We start from the raw sequence: 13,865 nt of genomic DNA, 5'->3' as shown, positions 1-13,865 counted from the left end.
ATGTGTGGTCTTTTCTTTGAACAGAAAATTTTACTGTGATTTGAATTTAATGCTTCTCCATTGAGATGCATTCCTGAGTATGTTTTTACTCAGGAAACTAGGATATATTCTGTGAAATTCAGGGGCTGCATCATTAAAAAACCTAAAACAACAAAATGAAACAAACCCATACACCTGTTTTATTTATTTATAACTTTTTGAGGGAAGTAAACTTTCACAATATGCCTTCTTTTTTTTTCTTGTTTTTGATTTTGCTTTGCCAGGAAGCTGGTGCTATACAGATTAGTAAGTGGAAAAGGAAGTACTCTGTTGATCTTGGTACTCTCTCCACCTGTGTTTCTGATACTGTGTTTTTATGTGACTGTTGACTCTTAAGGAAGTTTGTAAGAATTTAATTTTACATTATAATACCTCATGACCAGTGAGTTCCAAAGTCTTTTGAAAGAGACTGGAGGAAAGAATGGAAACTGGAAAACAGTGAAGTCGGAGTAATTTTTCTATGCCTGATTTTTCTTAGGAAGCACCATTAAAACTAAGGCTTGAAAATTTTGCTTGAGCAAAGGATGTTCAAAATAAGCCTAGAAGAAATCTTGACAGTGCAGATGGCATGAGGAATTACTCCTTGTGTTTTTGACCTGGCTTCTCTAGCACTTAGAATGCAAACCAGAGGTTTATGTAGTGTCATAATAATGTTCCGTGTTTAATTATTTAATCCTTTACTAGTAACACTTAACATCTGATCTGCATTTTTGAGAACTGCCAGGCATTTTAAACTGCTATTTTCACAGAATTGTTTATCGTGAGTTCATACTGTTGAATGTTATGTCATGTAAACCATAGACGCTGGGTTTTTTTCTAATTATTGGGTTAGGATTGTTTCTTCCTAAATGCATAAATTTGTTTATCTATGTTTAACTTAATTCACTCATTCTTTTTTATGTTCCCTCTATAGCTGTAGTGGTTAAGGTGGAGGATGCAAAATATAATCTTAAAGGAATTTTTAGTTTGTGTTTGTCCTTTAACATAAAACAAGCAAAGATAGCATTTGTTCTCAAATTTTTTAAAAGGTATGGGCTTCTCCTTATAAACTTCCCACACAGCTTTGTAAAACTTCTGAATGTTGTTTTAATGCTTGTGTGTAATGGACTTGTGTCAGTATAAAGCACATACAAAAGCATTAGTATAAAGCAAACATATGGTAACTTTGCTGTTTCTCCAGACTTCTCAGGTGGGCTTTGACCTTGAAACCCTTGGTGTTTTGATGAAAACAGTAGAGAAATCTAATTTACTTGGAGCGGCCGTTTCTATTTTGGCAGGCATGTTTTTTTGAAAATATGGAGTCTAGGGCCTGACCTTGGCAATATGTGCTGGAACATGAAAATGTTGCTACAAGTGTTAGTAGTTTAAAAACATCAGCTTCTTCGCATTGTTTCTAGAACATGTGGTTGGCGCACTCGACCTCTTTATGTGTTTCTGTAGAAATGTCTATGTATACTGAGCATAAAATTGTAACTTTGTTAGTCTTTGCTCACTCTGGTTTAAATCCTTGAATTAACTACCTGTAGTTTTCTGAATATGGGTGTAAGACTACAGTTGTTTGCATTCCCAGAATGATGCCTGTTTTCAGAAGCTCTTTGGGCCTGTAACAAGGTAAAACTTAGTTCTGAAGCAAGGGAGGACTTATTTACAGGAAAATAATACAGAGACTTGGAAAGAGTTTCAGATTAGCTCACTATTTTCCAGACTACTGCAAATTCACTTTTAGAGTATCTCTGCCCAAAAACTAGTAATCACACTAAATCTGACACTGCAGCGCAGTCCACTGTCCAGATTCAGTTCTCCTGGGAAGATAAACTAAATGTTATTCTGAACATCATTAATTTAGATATGAATAATGGAAAGAAAGCTGTGTGCATGGCTGTCTCTTGCGTATGAAGCACTTTGTGGGATATGGAATGATTATTTTAGATGCCGTCGTGACAGGTTACTTTGTCACAAGTTTTTAAACTAGAAATGCTGTATTTAAAAACAATTAAGAACACACTGAGTAGCTTTGAACTGTACTGAAATTGCATACAGGTGAATAATACTATAAAAATTATACTCCTTCAAATCTTAATCCCCACCTACACACCTTTTCTTTAATGTTCTGAATGCTACTGTTCCTGCCTAGAGCTGATTGCTACTTTGATTTCCAGAAATGGGAGAAAACTGACGTTCAGCGCCGAATAGGTTCCTTGTGCTTTCCCGACTCTTCTGTAACATCAACTCTGTATGTAGGGCAAGAATGTAACAGAATCTTTAAACAAAAGAAAAAGACAAATAGCCTTTTCTGCCTAGGTGGCCTTTCTCAGAGCAAAGGCGGCTTTTGTGGTGGTGGAACAGAACTTCTTTTGTTCTGCAGTGCTTCCTGTCTGGCAGATGTAGGCTGGTAATGTCAGTTTCATGTAGGAATAATGTTTTTGTCTCGGCACAATAACCATTACGTTCCAAAGTAAAATCACAGAAATAAATAAGTCTCGTGCCCCTGGATGGGGTTGTAAACCTATGTATTCAACATAATTAGAAATCTAATAGGGTGCTTAAAGTTAAGTGATATATATGCATACGTAAGTAATTAAATTATATTGGAAAGTATTTTACTTGTCATAGTTTGTGCTCTGCTCCTTAGAATATATTTATTCTGCAACTATTTGCTTATTTTCCAGGTAATTTCCTTCTTTTTGTTTATGTTTGGTGGTTTTTGTTGTGTGTATGTGGGGGTTTTTTATTGTTTGTTTGGTTGGTTTTTTTTGTTTTGTTTTGTTTTTTTGGTGAGGTTAAGAAAGCTTAAAAAACTACCTGTGAAAAATCCAAACTGTTGTGGAAAATACAAAAAGTGTATGTCAAAGGGAGACTTGAACATAAGTTCTATCTAGTGAAATTTGTTGTAATGAAACACCCTGAGGTCAGAAATCACTGGAAGCTCTCTTTGTCTGCTTATAAGAGCTAATGAGCAGTGCAGCTCATTGGATTGAAGTCACCAGCTTACTGTTTTGGAACAGCTTTGTCATGTCCTAATGTCCTCAGCAGAAAATGACATAATGGGAGGAACTTTAAAAACTTCTTTTGTTAGTGAAACCAACTATTGGGGAGAAACCAAGGAATCACAGTCAGTAAAAAATTGAGTTTCTGCTGATCAAAAAGAGGATGAATTTCTACCTAACAATCAGGGCACAGGCAACAAACAGCCTCTGCAGTACTTGCTGCTTCCAGTTGTTAACAAAACCGTTTTCAGAAATTTCTGTTTAAATTGCTTACACATGAGAAAATTTGGGGAAAAAGCAATGGTACAGCACTTGAGAACAACCCACTAGACCTGAAAGTGAGGTTGGTTTCAGTTCATTCATGGTGAAGGTCCCAAGAGTAGCACACTGAATAGTAAAATTGTTGAGTACTTAGTTCTAGGCCCACAGCCTGGCCTTATATAAGAGAATGTGCCAAATTTATGCAGAATTAGCCACAGGAAATTGCCAGCACCAGAAGTGTGAACAAAAGACAGACATGGGCCACTGGAACAGTATACCAGAAGAGTGTATCAGAGTAATTTCCAATTTGTTATTAGACTGATTGCTTGCCTGTGGGCCTTCTAGTCTAAATATTTTATCATATTTAATTTTTATTTAATAATTTATTTTTATTTAATAATTTAAAATATTTTAAAAGTTATTAAAATATTTAAAATATTTTCCCTGTGGAGAAGGGAATAGTCTCTCAGCCTCAGTAGCTGCAGCTAGAAATAGGGAGTTTCAATTAACACAACCTGTCAGCTGATAAAGAGGAGCTTACCTGTTGTTACTACCTTACTGTTTGACTAGGAAACAGTTGTACTGGCTTGGACTACTGTAACAATACTTAGTACATCTTGTGTGGGTGTGTGCTCTTGTGGACGAGCACATTCAGTGACAGGCTTGTCATGAATTTAATCTGAGCCTGTCTTCAGAATTCACTTCTGTGAATCATATCTGCTGCAGTGATTGATTGCTTACTGTCTCTGATATGTGAGCAACACGTGAACTGTTGCCAATGAAGACTACAAGGAGGAATCAGGTGAAAGAGTGCTCCAAACCCCTATCATTGTGCTGAAAATACTGACTTTGTATTTGTTGAGCTCAAAGAGCTTTATTTGCAGGGTTGGTATGATTTTAGTTGGTGAAAACAGGCAATAGCTTCGCTGTTAAGGAAATCCTTAATTTTTCTGAGCTCTTGAATAACATATGCAAGTAGCCAGAGTGATATCTGTGCGTGCACATGCACGTATGTGTGGTTTTCTGGAGTAACAACTTCAATTAGTCTATAACTTCAAACTTTGTTCTTTGCTTCTGTTTATTCTTGATCATTCAGCATATCAGTGTCATATCAAGCAATATTTAAGTTAATTTCTTTAGACACAATTCTTTAGTTAGCCATTCCAACAGCTTCATGCAGTACACTGAAGAATTATAGATAATTTTTTTTTTTTCAGACTTAGATTAGAAGTTCCTAATAAGGACTTCTCTGTTTTCATACTGAAAACATATTTCTGCTACATATTTCAACATAAATGGAATTACAAAAAACTAAAATATAGCATGTCTGGGGTTTCATGTTTGGATACTTCTGAAATGTTTTATTTTAATCAATCTTATAAATATATAAATTATAGATATTGTTCTATTATAATAGTATATCAAATTGTTGAAACTAACTTGTTAGGAAAGCAGTAACAGAATTCTCTGATAAGGTTATAGATACTAGTAAGCTGCTCATCTTGAATATGACAAAAGGATTTTTAGAGTGCTTTAACTCTAACCACCCACAGAGAGGATTTGTACACTGTTCTCAAATGTTTCAATGAAAGCCTTGCTTCTTTAATTTTAGAAATGGAAGGGCTTTCAAACAAAATTACATCAGGTTTATGGTGAGGTAAACATAGAACCGAAAGGCACCTCTCGGGAGTAGGGTTCATGATCAAAAACTCTGTTGTTCCTAAACTTGAAAATCTGCCGACAGGTCATTCTGATTGCATTATCTCCCTACGTCTTCCACTACACAACAAGCAACACATTTTCCTCTTTAGTATATATGCCCCAACTCTCCAAGCTGACCCTGTCAAAAAAGATAAATTTTACACCGATCTGTGCTGCCTTATCCAAAAGGTTCCTGCAGGTGATAAGATCATTATCCTTGGTGATTTCAACGCCAGAGTAGGTAAGAACTTTGAAGCCTGGAAAGGAGTATTAGGCAAGCATGGTGTTGGAAACTGCAACGATAATGGACACCTTCTGCTAGAATTCTGTGCAGAGCAACAGCTCACCATCACCAACACTATCTTTCAGCAGAAAGATAGTCTGAAGACAACCTGGATGTATCCTAGATCTAAGCATTGGCACCTCATTGATTATGTCTTGGTGCGACGAAGGGATGTCCGCGATGTCCATCGCACCCGCGTGATGTCCAGTGCAGAATGCCAAACAGACCACCGACTTGTGTGCTGTAAACTTAACTTCAACCTTAAGTTCAAACCAAAAAGGGGCAGTATCCCAAGGAGGAGACTCCAAGTTAACAATCTCCAATCAGCCATGGTGAGAGACAGATTCCAGGCAAACCTTCAAACTAGGCTCGAAAACCATTCCATAGATTCTACAGATGCCTCTCCTGAAACAATTTGACACCATATTAAAAAGAGCATCCTGCAGTCCTCTGAAGAATCCTTAGGGTTCTCCTTCAAGAAAAACAGGGACTGGTTTGATGAAAACAATCAAGAGATCCAGGAATTGTTGAGGAAGAAGAGAACTGCTCACCAAGCACACCTTGCACTGCCATCCTGTCACGTAAGAAAAACAGCCTTTTGTCTTGCATGCAGCAAGCTCCAACAGAAACTCTGTGACATCCAGAACAAGTGGTGGATCAATCTAGCTACCTCCGTACAATCCTAAACATCCACTGGTCAGATTATGTGACCAATAAGTCTGTTCTAGACCAGGCAACAGTTACGAATATTGAGGCCATGTTGATGAGAACACAGCTGTGCTGGGCAGGGCGCGTCTCCAGGATGAAGGACCACCGCCTCCCTAAGATCTTGCTTTATGGTGAACTTGCCGCTGGCTGCCACAAGAGAGGAGCCCCGAAGAAAAGATACAAGGACTCCCTGAAACAACATCTCAGCCTCAGCCATATTGATCAACATAACTGGTCTACTCTGGCCTCCAGTCGGGAGGTCTGGAGACACGCTATCTTTAACGCTACTACTTCCTTTGAGAACGCACGCAGGATCACTCTCGAGGAGAAAAGACAACGCAGAAAGAACCGTGCCTTGCAGAATATACCACCCAAGGAGTCTTTCTGCTGTGCCTTCTGCACATGTCTATCTCGTATTGGCCTCGTTAGCCACCAGCGTACCTGTAACAAATGTGGATGGAGTCTTTCCCAAATCTTTGTTCGCAAAGCCTAGCCATGAAAAAAAAATCAGGTTTAGTACAGTGTTGTAAGAAGAAGTTCTCATTGTGCCTTCTGGGATGCAGTGTGTACTTGTGCAGTGTATTTACATCATCTTTCACAAATTGCTGATTGCTTTTGTTGTTCTTTTGCTTCCTTTTGCCATGTAGCCGTCCTCAGAAGGTGTGTTTGTGTCCATTCCTGCCCGTACATCCGCTAAAGGTCTCCACCTGCTTGTATATAATCCAGCATCCAGCAGAGGTGAGTAAGGCTGTGCTAACTGTTGAGAGTTCATCTAGAATCTTAATGCAGCAAATGGTAGGCAAGAGGAAACAGCTATGCTGTTACCATCATTGTCATGCTTCAACCCCAGCCATCAGCTAAGTTTGCTTTCCCCTGTGCCAGATAGGATGGGGAGGAGAATCCGTGAAAAAAGGGTAAAAACTTGTGGGTTTAGATAAGAGCAGTTTAATAATTGAAACAAAGTAAAATATAATAGTACTAATAATTCTAATGATAATAATAATAATAATAATTGCAATAAAAAGAAGAGAGAGAGAGATAAAACCCAAGAAAGACAAGTGATGCACAATACAATGCTCACCACACACTGATCAATGCCCATCCCATCCCTTAGCAGTAATTGGTGGCTCCTGGCCATCCCCAGTTTATATACTGGGCATGACATTCTTTGGGATGGAATATCCTTTTGGCCAGTTTAAGTCATCTGACCTGGACATGCTCTCTCAGGATTTCTTGTGCACCTCCTCACTGACAGGGCATGAGACACTGAGAAGTCTTTGTCTTACGGTAAACACTACTTAGCACACTGGTGTTTTGGTTGTTGCTATCAACATTATTCTCATCCTGAATCCAAAACAACACTGTACAAGCTACTGGAAAAACATGGATTCTATCCCAGCCAAAACCAGGACTGTCATATCATGATTTTTCCTTTTAAATTTGATGATTGAATGCCAGTTCAGCTGAGTTACTGTATTTTTTGTTCAGTTCTTCTGAATTATTTTATCTTCTGAAATCACTTCTCTATTTTTTGGAATTCCATGCATGCAAGACATCTCATCTTATCTGAATAGTCCTACTCGAATCTGAAATCTGCTTGCCTTGGTACAAATTGTAAAAATTAATAACATTAATTAACATTAAATAAAATAATTGTTAAATAACATTAAATAACATAAAGGTACATGGTGTGATTCTTGGGGTGTCCTGCGCGGGGCCAGGAGCTGGATTCAATGATCCTGATGGGTCCCTTCCAACTCAGCATATTCTATGATTCTATGGACACAGTGTCTCACAGAGGTGTTTAGAGTTGATATAGGGATGAATGTGTTTGATTATGGCAGTGGTCTTTTATTGATGTTAGTGTTCTGTTAAAAATATGAATTAAGCAATTCATTGTAGTGATGACCTTAGCTATTTTAGCCAATGGAAAACTATTTAGCCTCAGAACAGTATGTTTTGGTTTACCAATAGGTGAATATATATTAATGTTTTTCTTGTCTGTGTATCATAAGGGTTTTAGAAATTGAACTGCAGCTACACATATCTGGGTAGATGGTGAGTCTGCAAATAAGACTGTGAAGTTCAGAAAGCTGTTCTCTTGTGGTCCAGCTTGACATTTTACAGTAGCTCGGCCAATATGCAAAGAGTCTTTGCCTGAAGGAACTTAAACAGAATGCAAAAAAGCAAGTTTAAAAAAAGTATTCTCTCACAGGTGAACAAAACAGAGGCCATGACATATTTGGGCCCTAAATGGGAAAACTGTAATTTTTAATTCACATAATTATAATAGGAATATTCTTCTGTGTTACTTCTTATTTCAGAAGTACTTCTATATATGCTAAAGTAACTTGAAGGGAAAAAAGGGTTTAAACATGCGTCAGAGACTTTGAACTGGCATTTGAATTGTGTTGAATTTCCTATTCATAGTGGAAGGTATTAGAAAAAGTTGGCAGGATTTTTTTAGATTTCATACACCATACCTGTGACAGTCTGAGTGACTGTCTACAATTTTTATTAATCAGCAGTCACAACAGTTGTCTGTTACAGTGGGATGCAAGTTTTCTGTTAGTATATATTGTGTAATAATAATTCACACAGTATTGGAAGACCACTATCTGGCTATATGAGGGCACTTGGCTTATCAGAGATAAATCCAAACAAATGGTGGGAAGCTAAGAACATCTTACAGTGGTCTTTGAAAGTGTTCACAGGTGATGCTTTTGATTCCATAACAGCAGGGGCGTACCTGACAAGAGGTAAGTTCTGTTTGCTTGTAGTTGCTCATACTCAAAACAGAATCGATCTTGAATGCAGATAAGCCTTCTGAACTGCATCTGATCCTTCAGTCTGCCATTTCATTACAGGTACACTCAGTTTCAAAAATATCTCATTGAACTAACCAGATAGTGAATGTTTTTCTGTTACTGCATGTCAGCCCCAATCCTTCATGTGCTTCATTATTTATTGTCTTTGGAAGTCTGCAGTGCGGTGAAGTAAGCCTTCAGCTGTGGTTAAATGATGCTATTGAGATTTGTATTCAGGCAAGATAGTAATGTAGAAAGTCAGGAGCAACATTCCTGGTGCCTGATTAATGTGACTAAGTCTCCACATTCATACTTTCCAGAGACCGTGCTGCCAGAAAGACCTGTGCATGTGTCACGTATTGTGAAAGAGAGAGGAACTGTAGAACACAGTGAGGAATTATTTGCATAATAGGTACATGAATTAATTAGATTTTTATTTGTGAAGGAATCCAGAATTCAGCATTCCGTATCAAGGGGCAAATACTTGTTTTCAGATGGTACTGTTATTGTACCATTATTCATTGTGAGAGTAATTTAAAAACTAAATATAAAGAAACCCAGCATCAGGACTAGTGCAAAAGTGAAAGATTTATATGCCTAGTAATTTAGTTTTCTTCTTTGCATATAGATAAATTTATATGTAAATATATATATGTAGAAGCAAAAAAAAAAATAAATAAATTGTCATTTTTCCTGTTTCATGCCTACTCTTATGATCCGTAGGACTGGTCAGTGACACAGCTAAGAGTATAAACCCCTGTACACTTTTGTCTTACTTTTGCCTTTGATCATTCCTGATGTGACTGCCAGTACAATATAGGCCATTATATGCTTTTCAAAAGCTGGATGATAGGTATAAATTGGGACAGAACCCCTAAAGCATAGCAGAGGGTGTCTGTTTAAGTTGTTTTCATTCCCTGCCTTCTTTCTTTCTGTAAGAGTAAGAATTTTCAGTGTTAAGCATCTGAGAAGAAAATTTAGATTGTGTGTATTTAATGATTCTATGTATTGATCTAATGCCAGGAATTAGCTTTGACTTGCGCGTTATAGTATTTCTGCTGTATAGCATTCCTTATTGAACAGCAGGAATCAAATGTAAGGGGGAAACTCTTGCTGCTTGTCCTAACAATTCAGAAAAAAGAAATGGAGGAAATATATATCTCCTGGCTTTAATAAATATTTTTATTAGTTTGAACTGTCCTATTCATTGTTAATGGATAATGCTATGGTAACCAAAATTACCACAGATCCCCAGAAAAGAAAAAGAACAACGAAAGTAAGTTGTTTTGAGTCCAGCTGGAATGGAATTAAGTTTCCACGTTGCAGTCACCACAGTAGCGTGCCACCAGTGTTTGACTAGTGCTGAGCAGTGCTCATGCAGCGTCAGGGCTGTCCCTCCAAAATGCCCACAAAGGCCAGTAGCCTGGGGGTGGACAAGAGACTGTGAGGGGGCATGGCCAGAACAGCTGACCCAAGCTGACCAGAGGGATGTTACATACCATATGACACAGTAAAAGCCAGGGGTGGGTGGGTGGGGAATGGCATTTGTGATTAAGGCATTTGTCTTCTGTAGGAACTGCTACACCTGCTGAGGCTCTGCTTCTGAGGAAGTGACTGGACTTGACCTGCTGATGGGAAATAAGAATAAAATATTTTTATTGTCCTTTGCTTCCACCCCTGGCCTTTTTGACCCAAGAGTTCATTTTCATCTTATTTTTTCCCCTCTGTCCTGCTGAGAAGGGGGAGTAATAGAGTGGCTGGTGGGCACCTTGGCTGGAGGCCGACCAAGGTCAGCCCACCCCATAAGTCCTCCAGTCCTGTTTCTGTTTATATACTTTAATGGTCAAATAATTAATAAGCAAAGAGTTGCAAATAACTGCTAGAACGCTGAGAAGAACAAAGAGAGTAACTGCTCACTTTCAAACTAGCAAATGGAAAATTGTTGGTAGGATAACAAATACCTATAGTCTAGTTAAATACAAATTCTTTAATGAAGAACGTAAACAAATGAAACCTTTTTTAGTCTTAGTTTGACTTAGCTGTTCTTAAGCTTCTGTTCTCAATTCCTTTCAGCTTTACATTTTATGTTTTATCTTCCTATAAGCACATATTGGTTTTAGATTGGAAAACTCAGTTTTCTGTTTTGGTAAAAGAATGTATTTATTTGAATGAAAGGTAATTCTGAAGTAATGATGGACAGAATAGTTGAATAACTTTCTCCTGACTTCTGACAGCTCTTTTGGTTTTGCTTATCAGAGGCAAATAATTGATTTTCTTCCAGGTCCTTTATTGCCACTTGTTACATTCTTATGGAGAAGGGAGGCTTCTGACTAGTGAATTGGAATGTTATTTAATTATGATGAAATAAAAACAAGTAACACTATGACACTGTTGATGGCTGATTCTGCTGTTCTGAGGTAGAAGAAATTGATGTCAATTTAAAGAATACTTCTCCCTCCCTTTGCTGGCACTTCACTCCCAAGGTACTTTGATCTTCATCTGTCCCTAGGAGACATTACGCTGCTGCTGCCATGAGAAATGGTGGTGGATGTAGCAGAACAACTTACTCCTTCAATTCCACGATGTTTTATTTATAGAGAATCAGTAGATAAGGATCAGAAAAAGCAAAATGAATAAAGGTTTTAGGCAACAGTAATGAAAGTTTTCACAAAACTATTTTAACAGCAGTTTGGTAGCAAGACAATGTGAAGGTGCAGATGGCTGCACATTGATGCTTGTGAAAGTAACATCTGCCCAGAGTGAGTTAATCAGAGCCTCATGTTCACATGTTCACAAATATTGTGTTTTTGAGGTAAGGCTCTTAAATCAAAAGGCAGACCAAGAGCCCCTTGGGTTTTCATTAATGAATCCCATAGTTTAGGGATTGATGTTTGGATTTTCATGGTCTGAATCATGAGACATTCAGATTGTAAGACATGCATTGTATTGTAAGAACTCTTTCTTTTACTGGGTTTAGGGCTTTCATAATCCTCACCTGACATCTAGTGCCTTGCCTCCTGCTTAGATTCAGCTATTAGCCTTCCTCTGTTCATCTTACGATAAATAAAGTAACTGAAACTTTCATTCAGTGTTTTGGTGTTGGCTTTCTGTTACTTCCATTTCCTTGATGGGAAACCAAAAATTGACATCCCACAAATGAAGCTCAGTTTGCATTAGTTCTTGTCTAGACAAAAAGTTTGTTCCCAGCTGTGTTAAATAAAACACAGAAATAAATTGCTCTGTTTGATGAGTAGATAGTTTGCTTCAGCTGTTATTACTTCACTCTTCCTCCACTTTCTGAAATCCTGCTTCCACGTAGCTTGCTTTAATACTCTGAGATCTGAAGAGCCCCTGCTCCCCACTCAGGTGTGGTAGTCACCTTCCTCTCTGTGTCACAAAGATGTAGGCAGATGCCTGATCAATACAGCCTGAATGACACAAGTTGGAAGATTCATGGCAGCGTAGGTGTCATTGTCCTGGTTACTGTGAAATGAAGTGACAGCGGAGTGGAGATGTTTGCATTTCACAGTGTCTGGTCTGATGCACCCAGTGCTTTTAATTTTAGCATCTGTTTGTGGAAATCAAGCTCTCCCCTCATTTTCTGGTATAGAGACATTAGCTCCCCAGACTGTTACATCATTAATGCTAAGGCTGTTTTGTTGCCTATTCTTTATTTGTCTGAGAAATTTTGTTACTGTTTTTGATACTGTTAGCCTAGTTAAAATTTAAATGCTGTCATCAAAACAATACAATTTGTAGCATCAAGATTGGGTATTTTTCTTGTAGATTGTTTTTTCCTGTTATGTGGTAAGGTTCTTTTCTGTATCTGTAGTCAAAAGAATTTGATAGAAAATGAAAACTTTAAGCATTCATAGAAGCCTTTCTTGATTTGATTCAAAAGTAAATTTTCTTTTTTTACAGGAAAGTCGAGTGTTAAGGACAGTGCCTTTGCTAGCAGCTTGTCTCCCTCCAGACAAATGTAAAATTTTGGTTGGTCGACGTTTTAGTGAAGACAGGTGAGCAGGATTGTCTGTGCATTTTCTGGTTCTCTGTAAACTATAGAGATATTTTTTTCAATGTCTTTATTAACAACCAACAGTGTTCCTAATTTTTATTTCAAGTGTGCATATTCACTTTTGATACAAGCTTCTGATTTCCCAAGGTAGTCAGAAACACTTGATATTCTTCCTCTAGGTTGTAGTATTTATGATCTCAGTTTTATGCTCTTGAAGGTTAGAGTGGCTACTCTCAAACTCTTGGCTGTTTGCAGTTCTGTTCTTACCTGGTACTAGGTTTGTCTTGCTATTCTGTTTGGTTCTTTCTTTGATTTGCTTTGTCTGACTAACCGTTTGGTGTCACTGAAGTAAAACTAATAGTTTTTACTCAAGTATGGGAATTTGACAACCCTGTGGTAAAATACTCTTAGTGAATGTAGTTTTTTCAAATTCTTTCCTCTTTCTCTAAAATTAATTATAAGAAAGTATAGCTCTTGCAGTTTTTTTAATTATTTTTTCTTCTAATATTCTGAGACCTTGGAAAACATTGCTCTCCCATGTAACATCTTTAATCTTCATTAGATGAAGCTAAGTCTTAGAAAGCAATTCTTGGTACAAATGCCAGTGAAATTTTACTACATACATTTTCAGTAAAGCAAATAGAAATCATGAAGGAAATGGAAGTAAATTGATTCCAAAATTGAGTTTATTCCTTGGAGAAAACTTTCTGTAGAGTTCAGTGAACAAAAATGTTGTGGAAGATAATTCACGATAGTGCTTCCATGTGTTTGTGCTGCCCGTATACTAATATAAAAAAATTAGAAATACATTGCTTTTTTTTTAATCTTCTATGATAATAACTCTAATAATTATCTGAAAAGTTCCAGACTACAGGGAAGTTATGCTGTCTTCCTGTTAAAACCTGAAAATGAAGCAACTTTTCAAACTGATATGCACAGGGGTGGAATGCTGTCAGTACAGTCTGCTTCTAGTAAATCTCCTTTTTTTTTTTTTTTTTTAAGAAGAAGAGACAATTACAGTATTAAAGCTTCTTCAAGTTTGAATATAGGGATATTTCTCTAAC

The 13,865-nt window shown here is 37.4% G+C and overlaps 1 protein-coding gene across 2 annotated transcripts in view; it reads left to right on the top strand.

The window, feature by feature from the left end:
* DTWD2 (DTW domain containing 2) overlaps positions 1-13,865 on the top strand; it is a 77,280-nt gene that overhangs the window by 17,289 nt on the left and 46,126 nt on the right. The window contains exons 2-3 of one of the 2 annotated variants that reach the window (XM_032676003.1): positions 6,627-6,717; positions 12,708-12,802. In XM_032676003.1, coding sequence (XP_032531894.1) covers positions 6,627-6,717; positions 12,708-12,802 — 186 coding nt within the window. The remainder of the gene's footprint in view (positions 1-6,626; positions 6,718-12,707; positions 12,803-13,865) is intronic. The other variant, XM_032676005.1, reaches the window with a different exon arrangement.

This window comes from Chiroxiphia lanceolata, chromosome Z (assembly GCF_009829145.1).
Source record: "Chiroxiphia lanceolata isolate bChiLan1 chromosome Z, bChiLan1.pri, whole genome shotgun sequence".
Classification (NCBI taxonomy): Eukaryota; Metazoa; Chordata; class Aves; order Passeriformes; family Pipridae; genus Chiroxiphia; species Chiroxiphia lanceolata.
Note: the sequence above shows the minus strand (reverse complement) of the source record. Positions and strands in the feature narration are given on the sequence as shown.